Raw genomic sequence first — 18,843 nt, 5'->3', positions numbered from 1 at the left:
TTCTTCTTGGCCTGGGGGTGGACCTGTAACGTGAGGGCTCCTCTCCCCCACCCAGGGTAAATGTGAAGTTACACCTACCTTACATAAGTCTTCTTGTGCTGATCTAGTTCACCAGCCCCTGTTTACACTTTACACATGGACAAGCTTTACATAACAAACTAAAGTTTGGCAGTGAACCATGCATTCCAGGAAAGTTATTTTTGATTCAGTTGATCAAAGCGTTTCCTTTTACTGGACCCCCAAGGTCCATTCTTCAGCTCTGAGGTCTCTATCCTTGCTGGGTATTGAATTCTTGCCACTAAAACCAACACAGGTTTAAAAAGGCTTAGGGGCTGCTCAGAGCTCACTCAAGCACCACAGGGCAAGACCTAGCACATATTTCCCTTCAAGTGCTGAACCTTGAGTACACATGCAAACACGGGCAAAGCACATGCTTGGCATAAGACACAGAACAGTATGTTCCTGTCCCGGGCACAATACAGAAACTTGCTCTCATGGCCTGGCCGGGGAACAGATGAACTTGAATTTTGAAACATCTAATAAGGATCGAACACATTTTAATAGAAAACTGATCTACAAAAGTGTCAAGTCCCCTTTATGGCTGTTTGATGGGTCTTTAATTCAGACGCAGATATTTCAAAGTGGCTATAAAACTGAGATGTGTTTCAGCATCAATTATAAATGTGGTGGGAAGACAGGCAAAGTTTTCATTCGTTTCTCTTTCTAACAGGAAAGAGAGGTTAGGCCTAATCTTCTCTCCTGTTCTTTTTGAAATCAATAGGAATTTTGCCAGGATTTTAACAGGAGCAGGATTGGGCCCCATTGTAAGCAACCAGTCTAAGTTACACACACACACACACGATCTGTGTTAGGCTTTTCTAAGGTGCCTCTTCCCATGGTATGCTAGTATTACTGCATATTCCCTACAAATGAAATGTAAACCCTTAGAGCGAGTCTGGTTTCAATAAGTGATGTCAGTGAAATAAAATGCTGTGATTTAATAATAGGATCTAACTGGAAGGAGAAAGACAACAGATATTAAACCTTAAAGCAAATCAGAGCGGTATATTCTAAATGCAGGAGCTTATTTTCCAGTCATAACATCAAATTCCATCACCCTTGTATTAAATTGACTTTTCAAAATAAGTTATAAGGTGATCCATATGTCTAGGTTCAAATGCATAGCACTGCTAAACCACTGGGGATGGCTGCCTAGACTAAGCTCTGGGGCGGAAAAGTTTGCATTCCCTAGGATCACAGTTCAAAATCTTGGTGGAAATCAACTCCACGCTCTGCCCTTACACAGCAGATAAAATGAGTTCCAGTTTTCTGTTAATAGAAGTCTTTCAAAGGAGACTTTAAATACTGAGTTACTGTTAACCACACACACACTTTTACAGAACCTAGATTTAATGGTAGACAGATGTTGCCCCAGAGTTCTTGACCAACATCTCCCCCAACATCATTGCTGGTTACTGCCCTCACCCATCACGCAGCTCCATTTCAGGGAGACCATGGGGTGATCAGTGTAAAACTAAATACTTTAGTTAAAACATTGGCTGAGGGAACAGCTTTGTGCTGACTTCAATCAGAACCCAGATGAGTGTTGATTTCCAAATGCTTGATTAGCATCTGCCACTTAGCTCACTTGATCTCTATTATTGATTAGCTGTTTCCCCCCCCCCCCCAAATCAGTAAAGTGGGTCAGGAGGGGGCACTCTAATCACTTGCACTAATATCTGCCAACAGAGGACTCTTAGCAGAAAAGTTATATTACAGTTATGGAGATTGGAGAGTCCCATTTGCTTTCAGATCTGCTTTTGTTTTCTGTTTCTATACTCATTTATCTCAAAGTGCTAAACAAACATAGGATGTAGCCTAAAAAGAGCACAGGTAAAGAAGGCAGGTGTTGGTGGGATCAACATTACCTCACACAGATACCCTGGAACTGGAGATTATTCAACTGAGAGAGAAAATATTAGCCAGGACACTGGTGTTACCCTCTTGTCTCATTCTGTGTCTTCTCCCTAGACTCAAGCTGGAGAAAGGATCTTACATCCAAAACAAGTAGGCTGCAAGTGGGTGCTCCATTAAATTCTGCTTTGGAACCATTGACGTCAATGGGAGTCTCCAATGGGTTTTGGATCAGACCCTTGTCCACGGTAGTTACATTCCTACAATCTCAGTCTTCATATACAAGGAAACACAAGGCTCAGCCCACCTTTTTCTCCATGTACCACTGGAAAGGTCACAAAAGAATGAGTGGAGAGAGAAAAACCATCTTCCAAAGCCCCAATAGTCTAAAATGAGACTGTCTGGCCTCCTGCCTCAACCTTGGGCCCCACAGGTATCTTGTCCTTGGTCCACTGTAAAATCTGAACCTTTGGCCAGATACGGTGCTGGAGCACTGCACACGGCTGGAAGATTTAACCACTGCATGTCTCAAGTGTGATGGAGAGGGGAGACTGAAGACACTGCCTCAGCCCGCTGTGATTGCACTGTAGCCTAGGGGCCCCATATTCTACTGTCCCAGTATACTATGGGAACCTGCACTACGCAAGGCCCCTTCCTTGTGAGGGCCTGCTAAACGACACTTTGCTGGACTAGGCTGCAGTGGGCATACTGCCCTTAGAGCCGGCATTAGGCATAAGCAGACTAAGCAATTGCTTAGGGCCCTGAGCAGCGCAAGGGGGCCTCGTATTTGCTTATTATTATGTGGTGGTGGTGGAATATTTCTGCTTAGGGCCCCCTAAGGGGCTAGCACAACCACTGACCAGCCTCCTTAAATTGCTACACAGTTATGACCCTGCATCTGTTTCACTGTTCCCTTGGACCTACCCTAGGCATCAGAGCTCAACGTGCACAGTTCCTTGGGAAACTGCAGCTTAGCCAAAAAGAATACAGAGCTGTCACGGGGTTTTATTTTTACAGTGATTTGGTACTGAATGTCCCTTCCTTCCCACCCCAAAAGGAACAGGGCATTAAGAAATACCATGGCAACAAACAAATTTAATAAAGGAAAATGCATCCCCATGGAAAATGCTTTTATACATCAGCTTCTTAAAAATAAACCACCACCAAAGGAGTTTGTTTCAGTGCAGTTAATTGTTACAGCGGAAATAGGAAAATAGTTTTGATGGAGAAAAAAAAATCACATGATTTTAGAAGTGTTGCAAGTAAGTTTTGCTTAGAGGGAGAGAAGGTGGGGGGAGGGAAGAGGTTGGATTTTTAAAAAAAAATAACTAGATAAGTAAAATTTCTTCTGCCCTCTGCTGCTCACAAAAAGTAATGTTATAGCTCCCTTGAAAAGCTAGTGGGTTCAGTTCTCCATCAGCCTGTACATTGTACAATCATTTACACTGGTTTAAAATCGGAAAGATGGTGTTTTGCACCAATGCAAAAGACAAAATCTTCAGGACAAACCTTGCATTCCAGTCATAGAATCATAGATTAGGGTTGGAAGGGACCTCGGGAGATCATCTAGTCCAGTGGTCCCCAACCTTTTTGGCTGGCGGGTGCCAGCCGAAGGACCACAGCGGTGGTGGAGCACCCGCCAAAATGCCATGGGGGTGACGCCTCTCGCTGACGTCACTTGTCGACGGCAAGCGGCATCAGCGAGAGGCGTTCCCGCCGCGGCATTTCGGCGGGTGCTCTCCCAGGGGCCAGGACGCGGGCGCATTAAGATGCCCCCGTGGGTGCCATGGCGCCCGTAGGCACTGCATTGGGGACCACTGATCTAGTCCAACCCCCTGCTCAAGGCAGGGCCAGTCCCCAAATGGCCCCCTCAAGGACTGAACTCACAACCCTGGGTTTAGCAGGCCAGTGCTCAAACCATTGAGCAGTCCTAAAAAACCTGAACGATTTAATCATATTGAGACATTAACTAATCTAGTTTGCTCTTGTCTAGTTTGCATTTCCTGCCTGTGCAACAAGATAAAGTACGCCAAAGCAAATGAATGCATTTCAAATACTGAAAGTTGCCCACTCCCAGAGAAGTCTGAGTGGCTCTGTGCAGCTACCATTTACACATTTCTGCAATGCCTATTCACTCAAACTGTCGCACAGCACCACCCTGTAAATACAGCCACTTTGCTTTACAAGCTTTGGTTGAAATCCTACTAACTGTTGCTTTTTAGAGGAGAACTGAAAGTTTCCTTTGCAGTTAAAAATCAAGATTTATAATACTTCTGCTAGCTCAGACACTGCTCATCTATCAAAATTTCAACTGGACATAAGCATTATTTGTTTTTTTCCCCGGCCAGTAGAAACAAAAGACTACACAGCCATTTTACCTAGGGTTTGTACCATGGCATCGAAATACCTTCCCCCAATAGTATCAACAGATTCAACCTTTAAGATCCGTTCTATACTGTAGTCCTGGATAATGGGCGTGAGTGTTGGTTTTATTATAATGGTGCCTGATCTGGATGCCACCCTCTGTCCAGGAAACACAATCCCCTAGGACTTGCAGCAAGGAACTGTTTGGGATGAAAAGTCAGCTCTTTGCTGGGATCCTGGCATCTGGGTCTAGGAAAGTATCACTCAGCTTGGCCCATGAAGAAAAACAAAAATCCAAACACGTTAGCTCATTAAACATGCAAAGGCCCTTTACTGTTTTGCTGTCAAGGCTCCTAGTTCTAATTAATAACAGGAGTACTTGTGGCACCTTAGAGACTAAAATTTATTTGAGCATAAGCTTTCGTGGGCTACAGCTCACTTCTTCGGATGCATAGAATGGATTCATTCATAGCCCACGAAAGCTTATGCTCAAATAAATTTGTTAGTCTCTAAGGTGCTACAAGGACTCCTGTTCCTTTTGCGGATACAGACTAACACAGCTGCTACTCTGAAACCTGTAATTAATAATAGTTAGCTTCATCCTTTCACAAGCAAACAAAAGAAGTTTCCACTTACATAGTTATTTCCCCAGAAGAGGGAATATATAGAAAAAAAAATTATAACCATGCTTCAGTTTTTCCCAGAAGTCTGTTTCGACTAAGGAGAAATCATTCCAAGGACAAAATATTTGTATCCTAAAGTTGTATGTAGTGCAACCATCCAATGAAGATCACTCATTCCATTTCCACATTTAAGGCTGCACACCAAGAAGCTGAGCTGCAAATGCCAAACAATGGAGTGGAACTGGAAGAAAGCCACTGTGAAATACACAACTCTCCCTTTTTAGGGTCCATCTTTCCCCACTGGTTTAGTGTTCATGACTGAACAAAAACTGACTTCAGTATGTGTTTGAGAAGTTTATTTTTTAAAATAATCATCTCTCCTGCTGTTTCTCACTCAGTATTTTGAAGGTAATTTCTTCCTCCTTTCTATATAAATACACTTGGAATTTCCTGAATCCTGGAGGGATGGGGGGGAATGGTTCGACATGTTAATTCCTCTCTGTTCTCCATGTGAATCAGATGTCACTGAGATCAACACCATGAAGGTGTAGCCAACAGCTAACAGGTACTCAGTAGTGCAAGAGCAGGGTTTTTGTTTGTTTGTTTGTTTTGTTTTAAGAAAAAAGCATAGAACAATAGAAGATAGAGATGAAGATGATGTAAAAAATTATATATATTTTTATATATATGATTCATATCTATTTACAATGTGGCTGGGACAAACAGCAAGACATTTGAGGCGATTATACAAGTCACCAGTGGCTTTTCCCTCCAACCTTCTCAGACTGGAACCTGGAGATAAGGCATGAGGAGACAGACTAAAGAATGAAATTACACATTTACAAAGAAGGAATTCCCTACTCCCCAACCTTGTCTCCTTTTCACTCTGCTGAAATTCACTTTTTATTGACCAGTCTCTATGAAAAGGAAAAAAAAATGGTTCCTTACAACCTCAGAAACATGGAAGTTGATTTGTACGATACGTCAGGCTTGGCTTTTTACTTCTTTTTTGAAGCATGACTCTTAGAAATACCCCGATTAGCTAGACGCAATACCATGTTTTCCATTTAGAATCAGCAGCAGCAAAACATGGTCAACTGAAACAGACCTTTGTACAAATTACTTTAGGGACTAAAAATGACCAAGTAAGGCATAGCAGAGAATGTATGTAGACAAAGCTACATCAATTGTGGAGTTTCAAGTGTTACCTTTCATTGGGTTTTCTTGACCTCGATATGGTATCCTACAGAATGAAATGATTAAACAGATTCCCTCCCCCGTCCCCAAAAAACAAACAAACCCAAATCTTTAAATTCTGGACTTAAAACAGGGATTCATGTTTGCTTTCAGCACAGCAAGCTGCATGCTGAAATCTTAAAATTATCGTTTCAGTGAAACACCTTTTAACCCAACACACTGTTGCATCGCTGCTAAAATATTCCTCAAGATTATAAATGCAGTTTGATCCTGTGTTCCAGGTGAAATGCTGTATTTTCTATGCCACATGAAGACCATATTTGACATGCATTATCAGTTGTGATCTTGCATTCCACAGGCGGCATCCACTGAATCAACATGGTTTTCAGGCCTGAAACAGACACAGGCAGGGGAAAAAAAAAAAAAACAAAAAAACAAACAAGACCAAGCTACCAGTGTGTTATGCCATTAATGCAAGTTTGCTTTTATGCTTCTTTCCACTCCATCCTCCCAGGTTTTTGTGTGTGTGTTTTTTTTTTTTTTAAATAAAAACAGGCTGGTGATCTACCTTCAAAGAGAATTTCCTCTTCCCCACGCATCCTCATGGGCTCAGAAAGGTCATAATTATTGTCCCATTTTTCTGAACTACAATATAGTAAGCCATGTATGCTTTACACTCTTCCTAATCCTTTCCAACAGACTTATATATATATTTTTTAAAATCAATAACAGGCTGCAGCGCAGAGCTAACTATTCTGTAATATCAGCAATTAGTTAAAGGCGCTAGCCTGAGACTTAGACTCATGGAATCTATGAATGAATCTAAGGCCAGAAGGGACGACTGATCATCTAGTCTGACCTCCTGTACAAAACATAGCCCATAATACTTTCCAGAGCAGATCCTTTAGAAAAACATCTAATCTCTATTTAAGAATGGTCAGTGATAGAGAATCCACCATAACCTTTGGTAAGTTGTTCCAATGGTTAATTACTCTGTTAAAAATTTACACCTTATTTCCAGTCTGAAACTTGGGAGATACAGGTTCAGTTCCTTGCACGGCCACTTTGTGACCGTGTGCAAATCACTTTGTCTCTCTGTGCCTCAGTTCTCCATCTGTAAAAGTGGGATAATAGTACTGCTGTGCTCACAGGGGTGCTATGAGGATTGCATATTAAGGACTGTGAGGTGCTCAGATATTACGGTGATCAGGGCCATATGAGTTCCTGAGACAGAGCAATTTAGTCACAGGTACAAGTTCTGATTGAAGGTAAGTAGGTGGTTTTAAATGTTGACAATTAAGAACACTGGATTTTCAAAGAGGAAATCAAAGGTTAAAAACCTGCTGATTCCAGGAGGTAGAACTGAAGAGAGTCTTCTGTCAAGAGGGCTTACTCTAATTTTGCCAAAGCATACTGGTACCTGTGAGTATGGAATAGTTCCCAATTTGCTCAGCCAAGCAGAATAGCAAATCTTGACACTTTAAAAACATTTTGCCGAATTACTTTCTGTATTCGCTAATTTCTTGTTCAAGAGTTCCACTATTCATTTAGCTCAAGCATAACACATATACCCATGGGCCACCTGTTTGTCGGTCATCCTAGTCCTGCCCAATTCTTTCTATACCTCTCAGTACCTTGAACCTAGTACCTGAACAGCCATAGGCCCCCAGAGTCTCAGGATCTGCACTCCAGTTGTGCAGCCAAGCTGAGAGCCAACAGCAGGCCAATCCTCTGGTGCAGTATTCTGCTTTTATAAGCTTCCTTGCTCAGACAGTGAGTTGGCAAAGTTCAAACACTTCTGCTATGACTCCTCCCATACCTGAGGGGTTTCAGCTGCACGCAAACTAAGGCAGCAAACTGACTTTGTATGGAAAGGATCCACTCAGCTGACTGATCACCAGTTGTAAAAATCTGCGCACACACACCCAGGACTATAAACACGTCTCACTTGCTTTCTTTTTGTTTGATTACTGTAAGTATTTGAATGATTACATGAATTCTGATCATCCCAGCCCTATAATACAGTGAAGTTCAATCAGTTTGACACACACACACAAAAAAAATAATAATTACAAAAAAAAAAATCAGAAGTGCAGGTTTACCCTGCCAGCTTGCTGGTTACAAGTGATGACTTTCTCGGTGGAAGATCTTGTGGTGTCGGGATATGGTCTCCTGTCACCAGGTTATTGTCAGGCCCGGTGGTTGGCAACTGCTTGTTCTTCATCTTTGCCTTGGCCATATTGTAGTCACCCGAGTCAAAATATTTTTGCTGAAAGAGGGACAGGATTTCAAGTTACTTTGGCAAAGTCTTAAGGAAATATACTGCCCAAAAATTTGTTGGAATATTGTGAACATACAAGACCTATCTAACCATGAATGTTTCCTTGATTTAAGTAGTAGCTTGGTCAACGTACCCCATTGTGTCACTGAATTTGCAGACGCATTAGATAAGCCTAGCCTACACTTAGAAGTTCTAGTATAGCCATAGAACTGTAGCTACCCCAGCAGAATCCTGCTAGCATAGACAGTTATACTAGCAGCAGAGGGCTTTTGCTGGTATAGTTCATTCGGGTTCGGTGAGCGAAATAAACTATCCCAGCAAAAGCGCTTTTGTGCTGCTAGAACTGCATCTACACTAGGGTTTTTGCTGGCACAGCTCTGTCATAAACAAACCCAAGCAAAATAACTCTCACACCCCTAACGGGCAAAGCTATGCTGGCAAGATTTATACAGCCCTGGCCTAAGAACAGACACAAAATCCTCACTTTAAAGAAGCAGTTACAGAAGACTGGAAGCCAGACAAGCAGGCTCCTTCCACACAAGGAAATCCACCTTCCCGTTTTATGCACATACTTTTAAGTAAGTTTGTAACACAAGCAGTCACCCCCAACGAATTTTCGGCCTTTCTGTAATACTTATTTGAAAGGATAACCATGATCATTTACTTCCTTTACCAAGGTGTAGGGTAAACAAACACAATTCACCAAGTACAACAGCAGTTGATAAAACTTTATAACATGGAATCTCAGGACTGGTCTACACTGGTGGGGTGGGGGGGGAGAAACTGATCTAAGTTACCTAACTTCTGCTACATAAATAACGTAGCTGAAGTCAACGTACTTAGATCTACTGCGGTAAGTTGATGGCTGATGCTCTCCTGTCAACTCCGCCTGCGCCTCTCACCCTGGTGGAGTACCAGGGTCGACAGGCGAGCGCTCGGCGGTCGATTTATCGCGTCTAGGCTAGACACGATAAATCTACCCCTGCTGGATCGATCACTGCCCTTCGATCCAGCAGGTAATGTAGACAAGACCTCAGTTGTGTTTACTAAGTTCCTTATAGTGACTTTTAAAGCCCAAACACTTGACCTACTGCCACATGGCTGTAACCATAATGGGGAAAGACCTCGGGACCCAATTTTCATTTACCCCATTCTGGCAGCATAAAAGAGGCCTTAAAGTGGGTATAAATAACATGTCTTCCAGAGCACCATACAGGGGCTTTGGTGTAAATGAGACGGGCCTGATTTTGCTGTCCCACTGGTGTGAGTTAGGGCCTGATTCCCCTCTAACTATCAGATTTAAAAACAACCCCCCCCTATTGCTTCCATGCCAAGAAATTAAATAACCATTAATTTTGTGCTTGTTCTGCAGGCTGTTATCTAAAACATTACCAGAGTAACATCAACAGCAAGAGATAATGCTGGCACATTGTTTTGGCAGGATGAAAGGCTATAAATAAAAGCTATAAAAGGAAAACAATGATGTTAATTCCAGTGAAGCAAAGCAGAAGCAGTGGGCAGAATCCCTGTGGTTCTAAATGGGAAAAACAGCAAAACAGTTGCATTTTCCCAACTTCTCAGAGGATTTTTATACAATCTGAAGGAGTAAGAGGCTCATATACTGTAACAGACTGCTTTACAATGGCTCTGTAAAATATTACAGCTATAAACAAGATGCCAGGCTTTGCTCTACTGGTTTTCAGTGTGGGCTTTAACTAACTCCTCAGACAGAGGAGTCACGAGGCCTGATACACCATTGCCTTGAACCTTGGCCAGTCGTACACCAGTACAGAGTGGGTGTAAAATGCTGCCATTCTGAGCTGGTGGCATTTCTACACCCACTTTGCACAGGTCTAAGTGACTGCACAAGGTGCAGGGCAATGGAAAAAAACCAAGCCCACAGTTTCTAATTTTGCATCATTATTCTTTAAGAGCTCTACTTTGAACCCACATGTGAGATTTGGAACATCTGATCTGCCAGATCACCGGCTGGTGCAGGACCAGCTCCACAGCGTTAAGGTAGATCCCAGGGAGAGGCCCAGATGGCACAGGGAGACCAGTGCACTAGTTTCTAAGTATCAGAGTCCAAATCATGACGGGTCACAAGGTGGAGAACTGGGAAGCCAGTAAACAATATCCACATAGCAAAACCCACCACACAAAAGACAGCCCAGCACAAGAACAGCCTGGGATGATCTCGATCAGGAGCTTAGGAAGCGGGGGAATGTGCCACACAGACATCTACTATGGTGACTTCAGTGGGCTTTATATGGTCATGTCCGACTTATTTCGTGCCTGATATATCCCCAGGCCAGCAACGGTAACGAATAGAAATGGATTAGATACAAATGGCATTATAACAAGTTCAGGTCACTGGTCTGGTTTAGTCAATAAATAGGGTGCTTATATCTCTATGTACATACTGAACCCAAATCTCTCATTCAATACAGTCTTTACTAATACCTAGACTACTTTAAATGCTACTGTCTATATCATACACACTTTTCTTTACACCATCTAGTGATGACAACGTTAGCTTCCAAGACAAGGGTATTTGAGTAGGTAAGTACCCCTTTCTGCAGTCTTTTCATTAGGAAGTCTGACCCTCCTGGCTTCTGTCCTAAATTAGGATATTTGGCCTTTAGTTTTGCTTCTTCTGCTCTCTCAGGGACGACTGCTTCCTTCTCCTGCGTATCCTGAAAAACAAGAAACTGATTAAAGCTATTCAACCGTATGAAAGAGGACACCTTTATTTTACCTCGGAAATCTAGTTATACAATGTTTGTCCTGTAACTACAAGCCTAATGTTCATCACTAATTGAGGTGTGGCCCCTTAAATGCTTAAACATACTTTGAGAATACTGTAAACTCTATTCTAAACCCATAGGGGGAGTGGCTTTCTCAGAAAGCCTGTGGGAAAGCGGACAGATAAATGGGCCAGGTGAGAGATCCAGCCATTGATAAGGAGCCTGTGGTAAGTTTGACCCAGGCAATGAGGTTCAGCAGGCAGTCATCAGTTTCACATCAACTCCCATCAGTTAAGTGTGGCACCATCTGTAACTCTTCTAACCTTTCCACATGGCAGAAGCCAATTGGCTGAGCCAATATGGGCGGTGGCTAGAAATTCAACCACGCTTTTATACTCAAGAACAAGCAACATGCCAGAAACAGCTCACCAGGTGGGTCGCAGAGATCAAGTTTTGCTGCTTCAACCTGGAGTAGTTGTTCACATGTATCCAACGCATCAACATTCCCCAGTGCCATTTCCTAGCATTGCTCAAAGATAGTTGTTTTAAACAACTGAGCTCTGATCACTAAGCATCATTAAAAGGATAAGAGGCAAATCAATGTTTTCAGTGCATATTTCTTCATGAAGGGGAATTCCATAATGCTGAAGATAGTCCAGGAAGCCAGAAGGTCTCTGTATTCACAAAGCACAGATGGCATCAGATACCCTGAGCCACCCCACCCACGTGTGTGCGTCAGATCTATGCTGAAGAGAACAGTTCCAGAGCAAGATGGTATTTCACCATCAAAGACTCTTTGTCCTATGGACAGTGTTACACAGAAGGTCAGACTTGCAATTCTTTCTGGCCTTAAGATCTAAGAAATGTTGGCCCCTCTGCAGAGATCCCCACCAACCCCTCACGTGTGATTGTTTTTGCAACATGGACACCTGTCTACTAAAAACTGGACTGAGACTTTGCAACTTTTGTCGTACAAACCAAACAATGCTGACTCAAGTCAGTTTCAACCAAGGCCAAATTCAAACTGGCACCTCCAATACCATTATCAATCATCTATGCCATCCGGAATCACAGACGCAGCAAGCTCAGCCCCAGCGATAGAACGGCACATAATACCATATCTCTGGTTGATCAAGAAGTGGCATTGACTTGTTCTGTGGCAAGTTCCTTCTCATTCCCCTGGGCCCAAAGGCTCATGGCCTAAGTACAGAATAGATCAGGCAAGGTAAAAACAGGGTTGAGATTTTCCATGTCCTTGCTGGAATCAAAGACTAAAAAACTTTGCAGAGGGAAAAAAACCCAACATTTATCTTCAGCTTGGCATGCAGGTGCCAATACAGTCACAAAGAGTTGCTAGAACAAGATCACAGAGATGTAAGAAACAGGATTTTGGTCAACGTCAGTGACAGGGCATCACACTAGAGGGACCATGAGTTTGATCCAGCCTAGCTACTCCTGTGTTCCAATTAAATTGAATCCCTTTTGCTAACAGGGCAGGACAGAATCCATCCAAATAGATAATCTACATTTGATTTTAGTAAAGAGAACAGGCAAATTTCTGCCTTAATGGTTAGGACTGGGCATGTTATGGTTGGGTTCAAGATACCTTTGCTCAGAAATACATAGATGGAACTCTGCTGAAACAGATGTGAAACGTTCAAATTGGAAAAATTAACAAAAATAGAAATCAGTATCCTAACCTAGAAAACTAATTGAGACCTGTAAATATCTGATAATGTGGACTAGTTCTGAAGCTGTCACTTAAAAACCATTGTAAATAAGTTGCTGTACAAGAGCTTCAAAATTGATACCATCTGCAACTAAATATTTGTCTCAGCTCAGTGGTAGAGGAGGTTTGAGGGCTGCCTGGGACGTATTACTCACTTCCGCCCCTCCAATCATGTGAGGAAAGAGGAATAGAAGGATTGTCACACTTCTGTCCTCCAAGAGAGGGCTTATCCCAGCCTTATTCTTTAAGCGGAGTTTGCTTAAGTAAAGGGGACTGTGTAGACATAACAGTCCAGCAGAGAGCGTGGATGTCAGCAGAACCAGAGTGACTACATTTCTCAGTTATTTCAGAATTTCTAAATACAGCTTTGAGAGCAGACTCAATGGTATAGAAGACCTGAGAATATGAATTACCAAATACAGTAAATTCCATTTCCTAGGGCTCTACTGCTTATTACACTCGAGGGTCAACAGTAGCTGGCCAGAAACAGAACGGCAGTCTGTCCTAAGAAATCTTGCTGCTGCTGTTATTCTTGATAAGTCATCTGTTGGAAGGCATTTCAGTGGTCACTAAGTTTTTCAAAGATTTAGAACAGAGGCCACTGACCTGTTTAAGATCTGGATTTAGATGATTTTTCTCTACAGAGAGCAGCCTAATGGGCTGGCTCAGCTGTCAGCCCTCTCTGCCTGCTGCATTCACTAGGCAATTCTGGAAACCTCCATTCCTGCTCGTCACTATTGCCACCAATTCCAGAAAAGCAAGATCTTGCACAGTGGGAACTCAGTTCAATTTAGATGGCCTGTGCAGCATATCTGGGATCCTCAGATCTTCTTTGTTGCTGGCCTGCACCAGCCTGTGACATTTGGTCCATTACCAGGTAAAACACTGGAAGGAGAGGCAAAATATTTCGAGAAGCCACTGCAAATTATTAGCCAACAGAAAGTGAAGGCAGGCGTGCCCACATCTCAAAATCCACATCATAACTGTTCGTTGTTCACTGTCTCAGACTGATTGAGCCATAGACAGACACTGAAATCTCTCAGTCTTGGGTCTGGTCCTTCCAGGTAAGGAAAGACGTACAGGAGGAAGTTAATACTGCTGGTACCTCCAATGGCAAATGTGTATTTTGGCAGTTAGAGTCCATGCTGGGTCGAGGGGGGGGGTAGACTGGTCCTCATGTCTGATAATTGAATAGTGGGTTGGAGACAGTGGGTAGAAACGATGTTTCCTACCTGTGTACGTACCTTATTCTCCAATCTGTTGAGCATAGTGGGGAAACTGGGATGGAGAGGCTTGGAAGCTAGGAGCTAAGATGTGTGCCTGGCGCAGCACAGACAGGTATACTGGAGGATGCTCTGTGGATGACAGGTGGCGGCTAGCGACTATACGTAGCCCAACCGGAAACATACAAGCTGGTATCTGGTCTATTAAAGGCAGTTGACAACTGCTGAGAAGTTGGCTGTGGAACGTTAGCCACAAGCGTTCTCTGAAATATCTTCTGCTATAGTATTTATTCCAATAGTGTTAGGGTTAATGGAGATTTATTGCTCTGGCTGTCTTAATGAAGTTCTCTTTTCTAGGAAGAGGATACAGGTAGACAGATGCCACTCAGCCAACTACAACTCAAAGAGACGCTGCCCATGAAATAAAGGGATCCTTTACTGGCAGAGAATTAAAGAGAGAAGCACAAGTTCCAAAGCGCTGTTTGGTCTCTCAGCAGGAATTCTGGCTGTGTTACCCAGAGCCCAGTAGTTCTTACCAGACACACTCAATCCCACCTCCTCGCCTCAATTATTTATTTCTAAGTCGTATCTCCATACATGGCCATAAAGGCTGTTTCCCTCCCATTACTCAGGCCGTTTCCTGTTATCCTGGGTACACTATCTTTAACTGCTGCTCAGGCACACTACAATCAATGGCTTTGTGCTTTATTCAACTTGTTGGAATAAGATCAGTGGCCAACACCACAGCTGGGAAATTAATACCAATGAGCATTTTTTGGATAGTAGGGCTATATGTGAAGCACTGCAATGCACCTGAACTAAAGAGAGAACAGAACCTTTTCAAAAGCGTGATGCCACCTGCCTATCAGGATAGATTAAGCCACCAGGATTCAAATAGGGCATGCTTATGTCCTGCCACTGTATACAAACTGCCACAGAGCTGATCTTTATGTTTCGGCACTGTTCAAAATTAAGTGACACATGGCTGCCACTTCTCCCAGAGGACCTGTATCACTGAAACACGTGCCCAGATGGCCAGGTTTTAGATGCATGACTGTTAGCCTGTATTCTAATAATACTGTAAGATCAGGAAAGCCTATTGTTCTGACAGATCCCTGTTGTACTGGCGTCACCATTAGTTTGGGCAATAACCGGTTTGGCTGAGAGCTGCCAATGTGTTTGTATGAGAACACCTGGCCTGTGCTAATCCTGCTCCGGTTCTGAAGGTTGAGATGGCAGTGTTGTGTATAGAAACTCTGAGACAAAACAGGCTTCAAAGTGTTCTTGCAAACTGTTACCCAGAATGCTCTTCCACTTCACAACTATTAGAGGTGGGGTGAGAGCTCCGAGAAGGCATTTAGATGTGAGTGTTATGGGTGGTTAAAATGCTGCTTTTGTGTAGGATTTGTGTAGCCAGAAAGTAGCAGAAAGTTTTTAACCTCCAGGCTGCACACCATATAGCTGTTTGTGATATCACAAGTAAAATGGTCAAAGATTTCCTGCATCACAGGAACATCCTCTGTTGTACCCATTTTAGCATTTTAAGTTGAGGGATGCTTTAGGAGCAAGTATTTCCCTACGCTGAAACCAAGAGTGAAAAGAGTGAATATTTAAAATGAAGATTTCAGATTGGAAACGCTTTCTCCCCAGTCCCAACACATATGATTTCTAGGACAGACGATGCCAAGGCATTTTGGAAGAGACTATTTAAGTCAGGTTTCTCCTTTTCCCTAAAGCTACCGTCTCCTCTCTTTGGTTACCATCCACTTAAAGAGAATCAAGAGAAAATAACAATTGGAAAGACAATGCATCTTTGATAAGACAGTCTTTAAATAAAGTGGATAAGTCTGAGTAGCTGCTCCACTCACGACACCGTGGGCAATGCTCTAAGAAAGTCGATGACTCAGGGGAGCTGCACACCATGCTGCTAAGCTGCCCTAGACAAAAGGCAAAATAAGAATTTTTGTGCAGAAGGGTTATGTGGGATAATTTGATATCATTACTCACTACAGTTCAGTCCCGCAGCGTTAATACAAAACCTCCACTACAGCTTCACCCCCCCAAAGTAATAATGCCGCCTCTTCTCATCTACTGCAGCTTCATTTTCAGGCCACCCCCTGAATTCTGCTTTAGCCTAAGGAACTTTATTACCCTCAAATAAATCAACTGCTTGTGCACAGAACTACAGAATTGTCTACAACAAAGCGATTGCTTTAGTGCAAGCCTGAACTGGTATTTTGAGAGAAACATCCCTCCCCCTTAATACCAAAGGGAAATTCCCCTACTTACTTTGAAGCAGCCGTTATTATATAATCCTAATTTACCGCCACCTCAAGCAAACCTGATCTCACCTCTCATCAAAAATTATTTACGGAGAAGTCATGAAACTGAGGTGAACTGACATTATTTATACTGACGCCACCAAACCGACTGCTTTTAAAGCAACTCCTGCACTCTTAATTCTTCTTGTGGCTCTCACTGGGCTGGGCAGTCAGCTTTGTCCTACCATTGGGGTCTTAACAGGTGGGAGAGGGATACTTATTATAAGCCATTTCATATATATGTTTGCAGAGTTGCAGCTGTATTGGTCCCAGGATATGAGACACATGGGTAGGTGGGGTAGTATATTTCATTGGACTGCTTCTGTTGGTAGAAGATCCAAGCTTTCCATCTACAGAGGGCTCTTCCTCAGAGGCCCTGGTGGGGCGGGTGAGCCGAAGAAGAGCTCTGCCTAGCTCAAAACCTTGTACCTTCCACCAACAGACGCTGGCTGGTCCAATAAGAGATATTTCCTCATCTGCCTTGTCTCTCTCCTTTCACATACATGGCTTCATGGAGACCTGTAACCTTGGCCCTGGTCTACACTTAACATTTAGACTGACCTGGCCACATCGCTCGGGGGGGGGGGGGGGGGGTGAAAAATTTCCACCCGACCCAGGTGAAGACACAACTAAGTCAATGGAAGAATTCAAGCCCCCCAAGCTCCAACCAACAGCAGAGCCTCCCCATGCTGAGGCCCAAGTCCCAACCCAGCACTCCCAGACCCTCCCTCCGCCATAAGCCCCTGCCCCTAGTGGAACCACCCCCGAGCCTGGATGCCCCCCCCCGGACCAGGAGCCTCCCCCCCCCCCAACATCACAATCTCCCCCCACATCCTGCTCTGACCCGCCCTGCCCCGTCCCACGGCTGCGCCCTTGCTCCAGAAGCTCCCACACCCCCAGTATCCCACCACCCCGCTCTGACCCCGTCCCGTCCCGCCTCACACACCTACACACCCCCAGTATCCCACAATCCACCGCCCCCAACCCGCCCAGACTCACACCGCACTTAAGCCCTATCTACCCCACGACCAACACCCCCCCCCGGAAGTACCACCCCACCAGGCCTGTAGCCAATGACCAAACACCATTGCCGGGAGCGACGAGTAGGGCAGCCAATCACAGCGCAGTCCGGCCCGTATGGGCAGTCCCAGTGGCCAATCGGAGCCCAGCGCGATCCTGCCCAGACTCAGCCCCTCACCTGTTTCTCGTCGCCCGTCTGTTCGCACCGGCTGTCGGCGCTGAGCTTCTCCGACATGGTGGGACAGGGAAGGGAAGAGGGACGTGGCTGAGAGAAGGGCCGGCGTTCTGCTTCCCACCCTCTCCCCGGCTCCTGTCACTTTCACTCTGTAACCAAAATGGCCGCCGCCGCCCCCCTAACTTTTCTGCCTGGTAACTGACAAGCAGAGCATCCAATAAGAAAGCTTCGGAGGCCAGGATGACATCATAACCAACCAGTCAGAGCCCTTAGGAGGCGGGATAAGGGGGGCGGGATACTGGGACGAGACAGATGGGGCAACGGGCCAATGGAGAGTGAGGCAGGAGCAGAACGGGCAGGGCAAAACTTGGGAATGACGAAAACTTAGCGGGACCAATAAGAGACGGAGAGGAGGCCGTGGGTGGGGCGGCTCTTGGCAGTGGCGGGGGAAATTTCATTGAGGGACTTGTGTGAGCCCCGCCCCCACATCTCCCCGGGACCCTCCCTCAGTCCACTGGGCCCCGCCCCCCAGGACCCACCACTGCCCCCCGGGACCCGCCCCCCCACATCCCCGCGGGACCCTGCACTGCCCCGCGGGACCCGCCCCCCACGCCCCCCCGGGACCCTCCACTGCCCCCCCCGGGACCCGCCCCCCCCACATCCTCCCGGGACCCTCCACTGCCCCCCCCGGGACCCGCCCCCCCCACATCCTCCCGGGACCCTCCACTGCCCCCCGGGACCCGCCCTCACTCCACTGGGCCCCGCCCCCCAGGACCCACCACTGCCCCCTGGGACCCGCCCCCCCACATCCCCGCGGGACCCTGCACTGCCCCCCGGGACCCACCCTCAGTACACTGGGCCCCGCCCCCCAGGACCCCCCCCACATTCCCCCCGGGACCTGCCCTCACTCCACTGGGCCCCGCCCCCCAGGACCCCCCCCACATTCCCCCCGGGACCTGCCCTCACTCCACTGGGACCCACCACTGCCCCCCCCCGGGATCTGCCCCCCTCATCACCCTGGGACCCACCACCCCGGGATACGCACTTACATCAGCTCAGAACCTTTCCCCTCCATATCACCCTGGGACCTACCGGCGCCACCCCCCAGGAACCTCTGGGACCCGCCCCCCACATCACCCCAAGACCTGCCAGGACCCACTCCACGCATCACCCTGGGACCTGCCTCTGCCTTCCTGGGACCTGCCCCCAAGGGCCTTCTGGGACCCACCACTGCCCTCATGGTACCCAC

General features: G+C 45.5%; 1 protein-coding gene across 2 annotated transcripts; it reads right to left on the bottom strand.

Annotated features, from left to right (window-relative positions):
* Positions 1-5,556: 5,556 nt before the first annotated feature.
* Positions 5,557-17,773, bottom strand: ENSA (endosulfine alpha). Of its 2 annotated transcripts, XM_044991502.1 has the most exons (5): positions 17,598-17,773; positions 15,987-16,015; positions 10,950-11,076; positions 8,201-8,367; positions 5,557-6,489 (listed from the first exon to the last, which is right to left on the bottom strand). In XM_044991502.1, the coding sequence occupies exons 1-5, from the start codon at positions 17,652-17,654 to the stop codon at positions 6,432-6,434; spliced, it is 438 nt and encodes a 145-aa protein (XP_044847437.1). In that variant the 5' UTR covers positions 17,655-17,773; the 3' UTR covers positions 5,557-6,431. The 2 variants fall into 2 exon arrangements, with proteins under 2 accessions (XP_044847437.1, XP_044847436.1); XM_044991501.1 differs by lacking the exon at positions 15,987-16,015 and having other exon boundaries at positions 10,950-11,075.
* Positions 17,774-18,843: the final 1,070 nt, after the last annotated feature.

This window comes from Mauremys mutica, chromosome 17 (genome assembly GCF_020497125.1).
Source record: "Mauremys mutica isolate MM-2020 ecotype Southern chromosome 17, ASM2049712v1, whole genome shotgun sequence".
NCBI lineage: Eukaryota > Metazoa > Chordata > Testudines > Geoemydidae > Mauremys > Mauremys mutica.
Note: the sequence above shows the minus strand (reverse complement) of the source record. Positions and strands in the feature narration are given on the sequence as shown.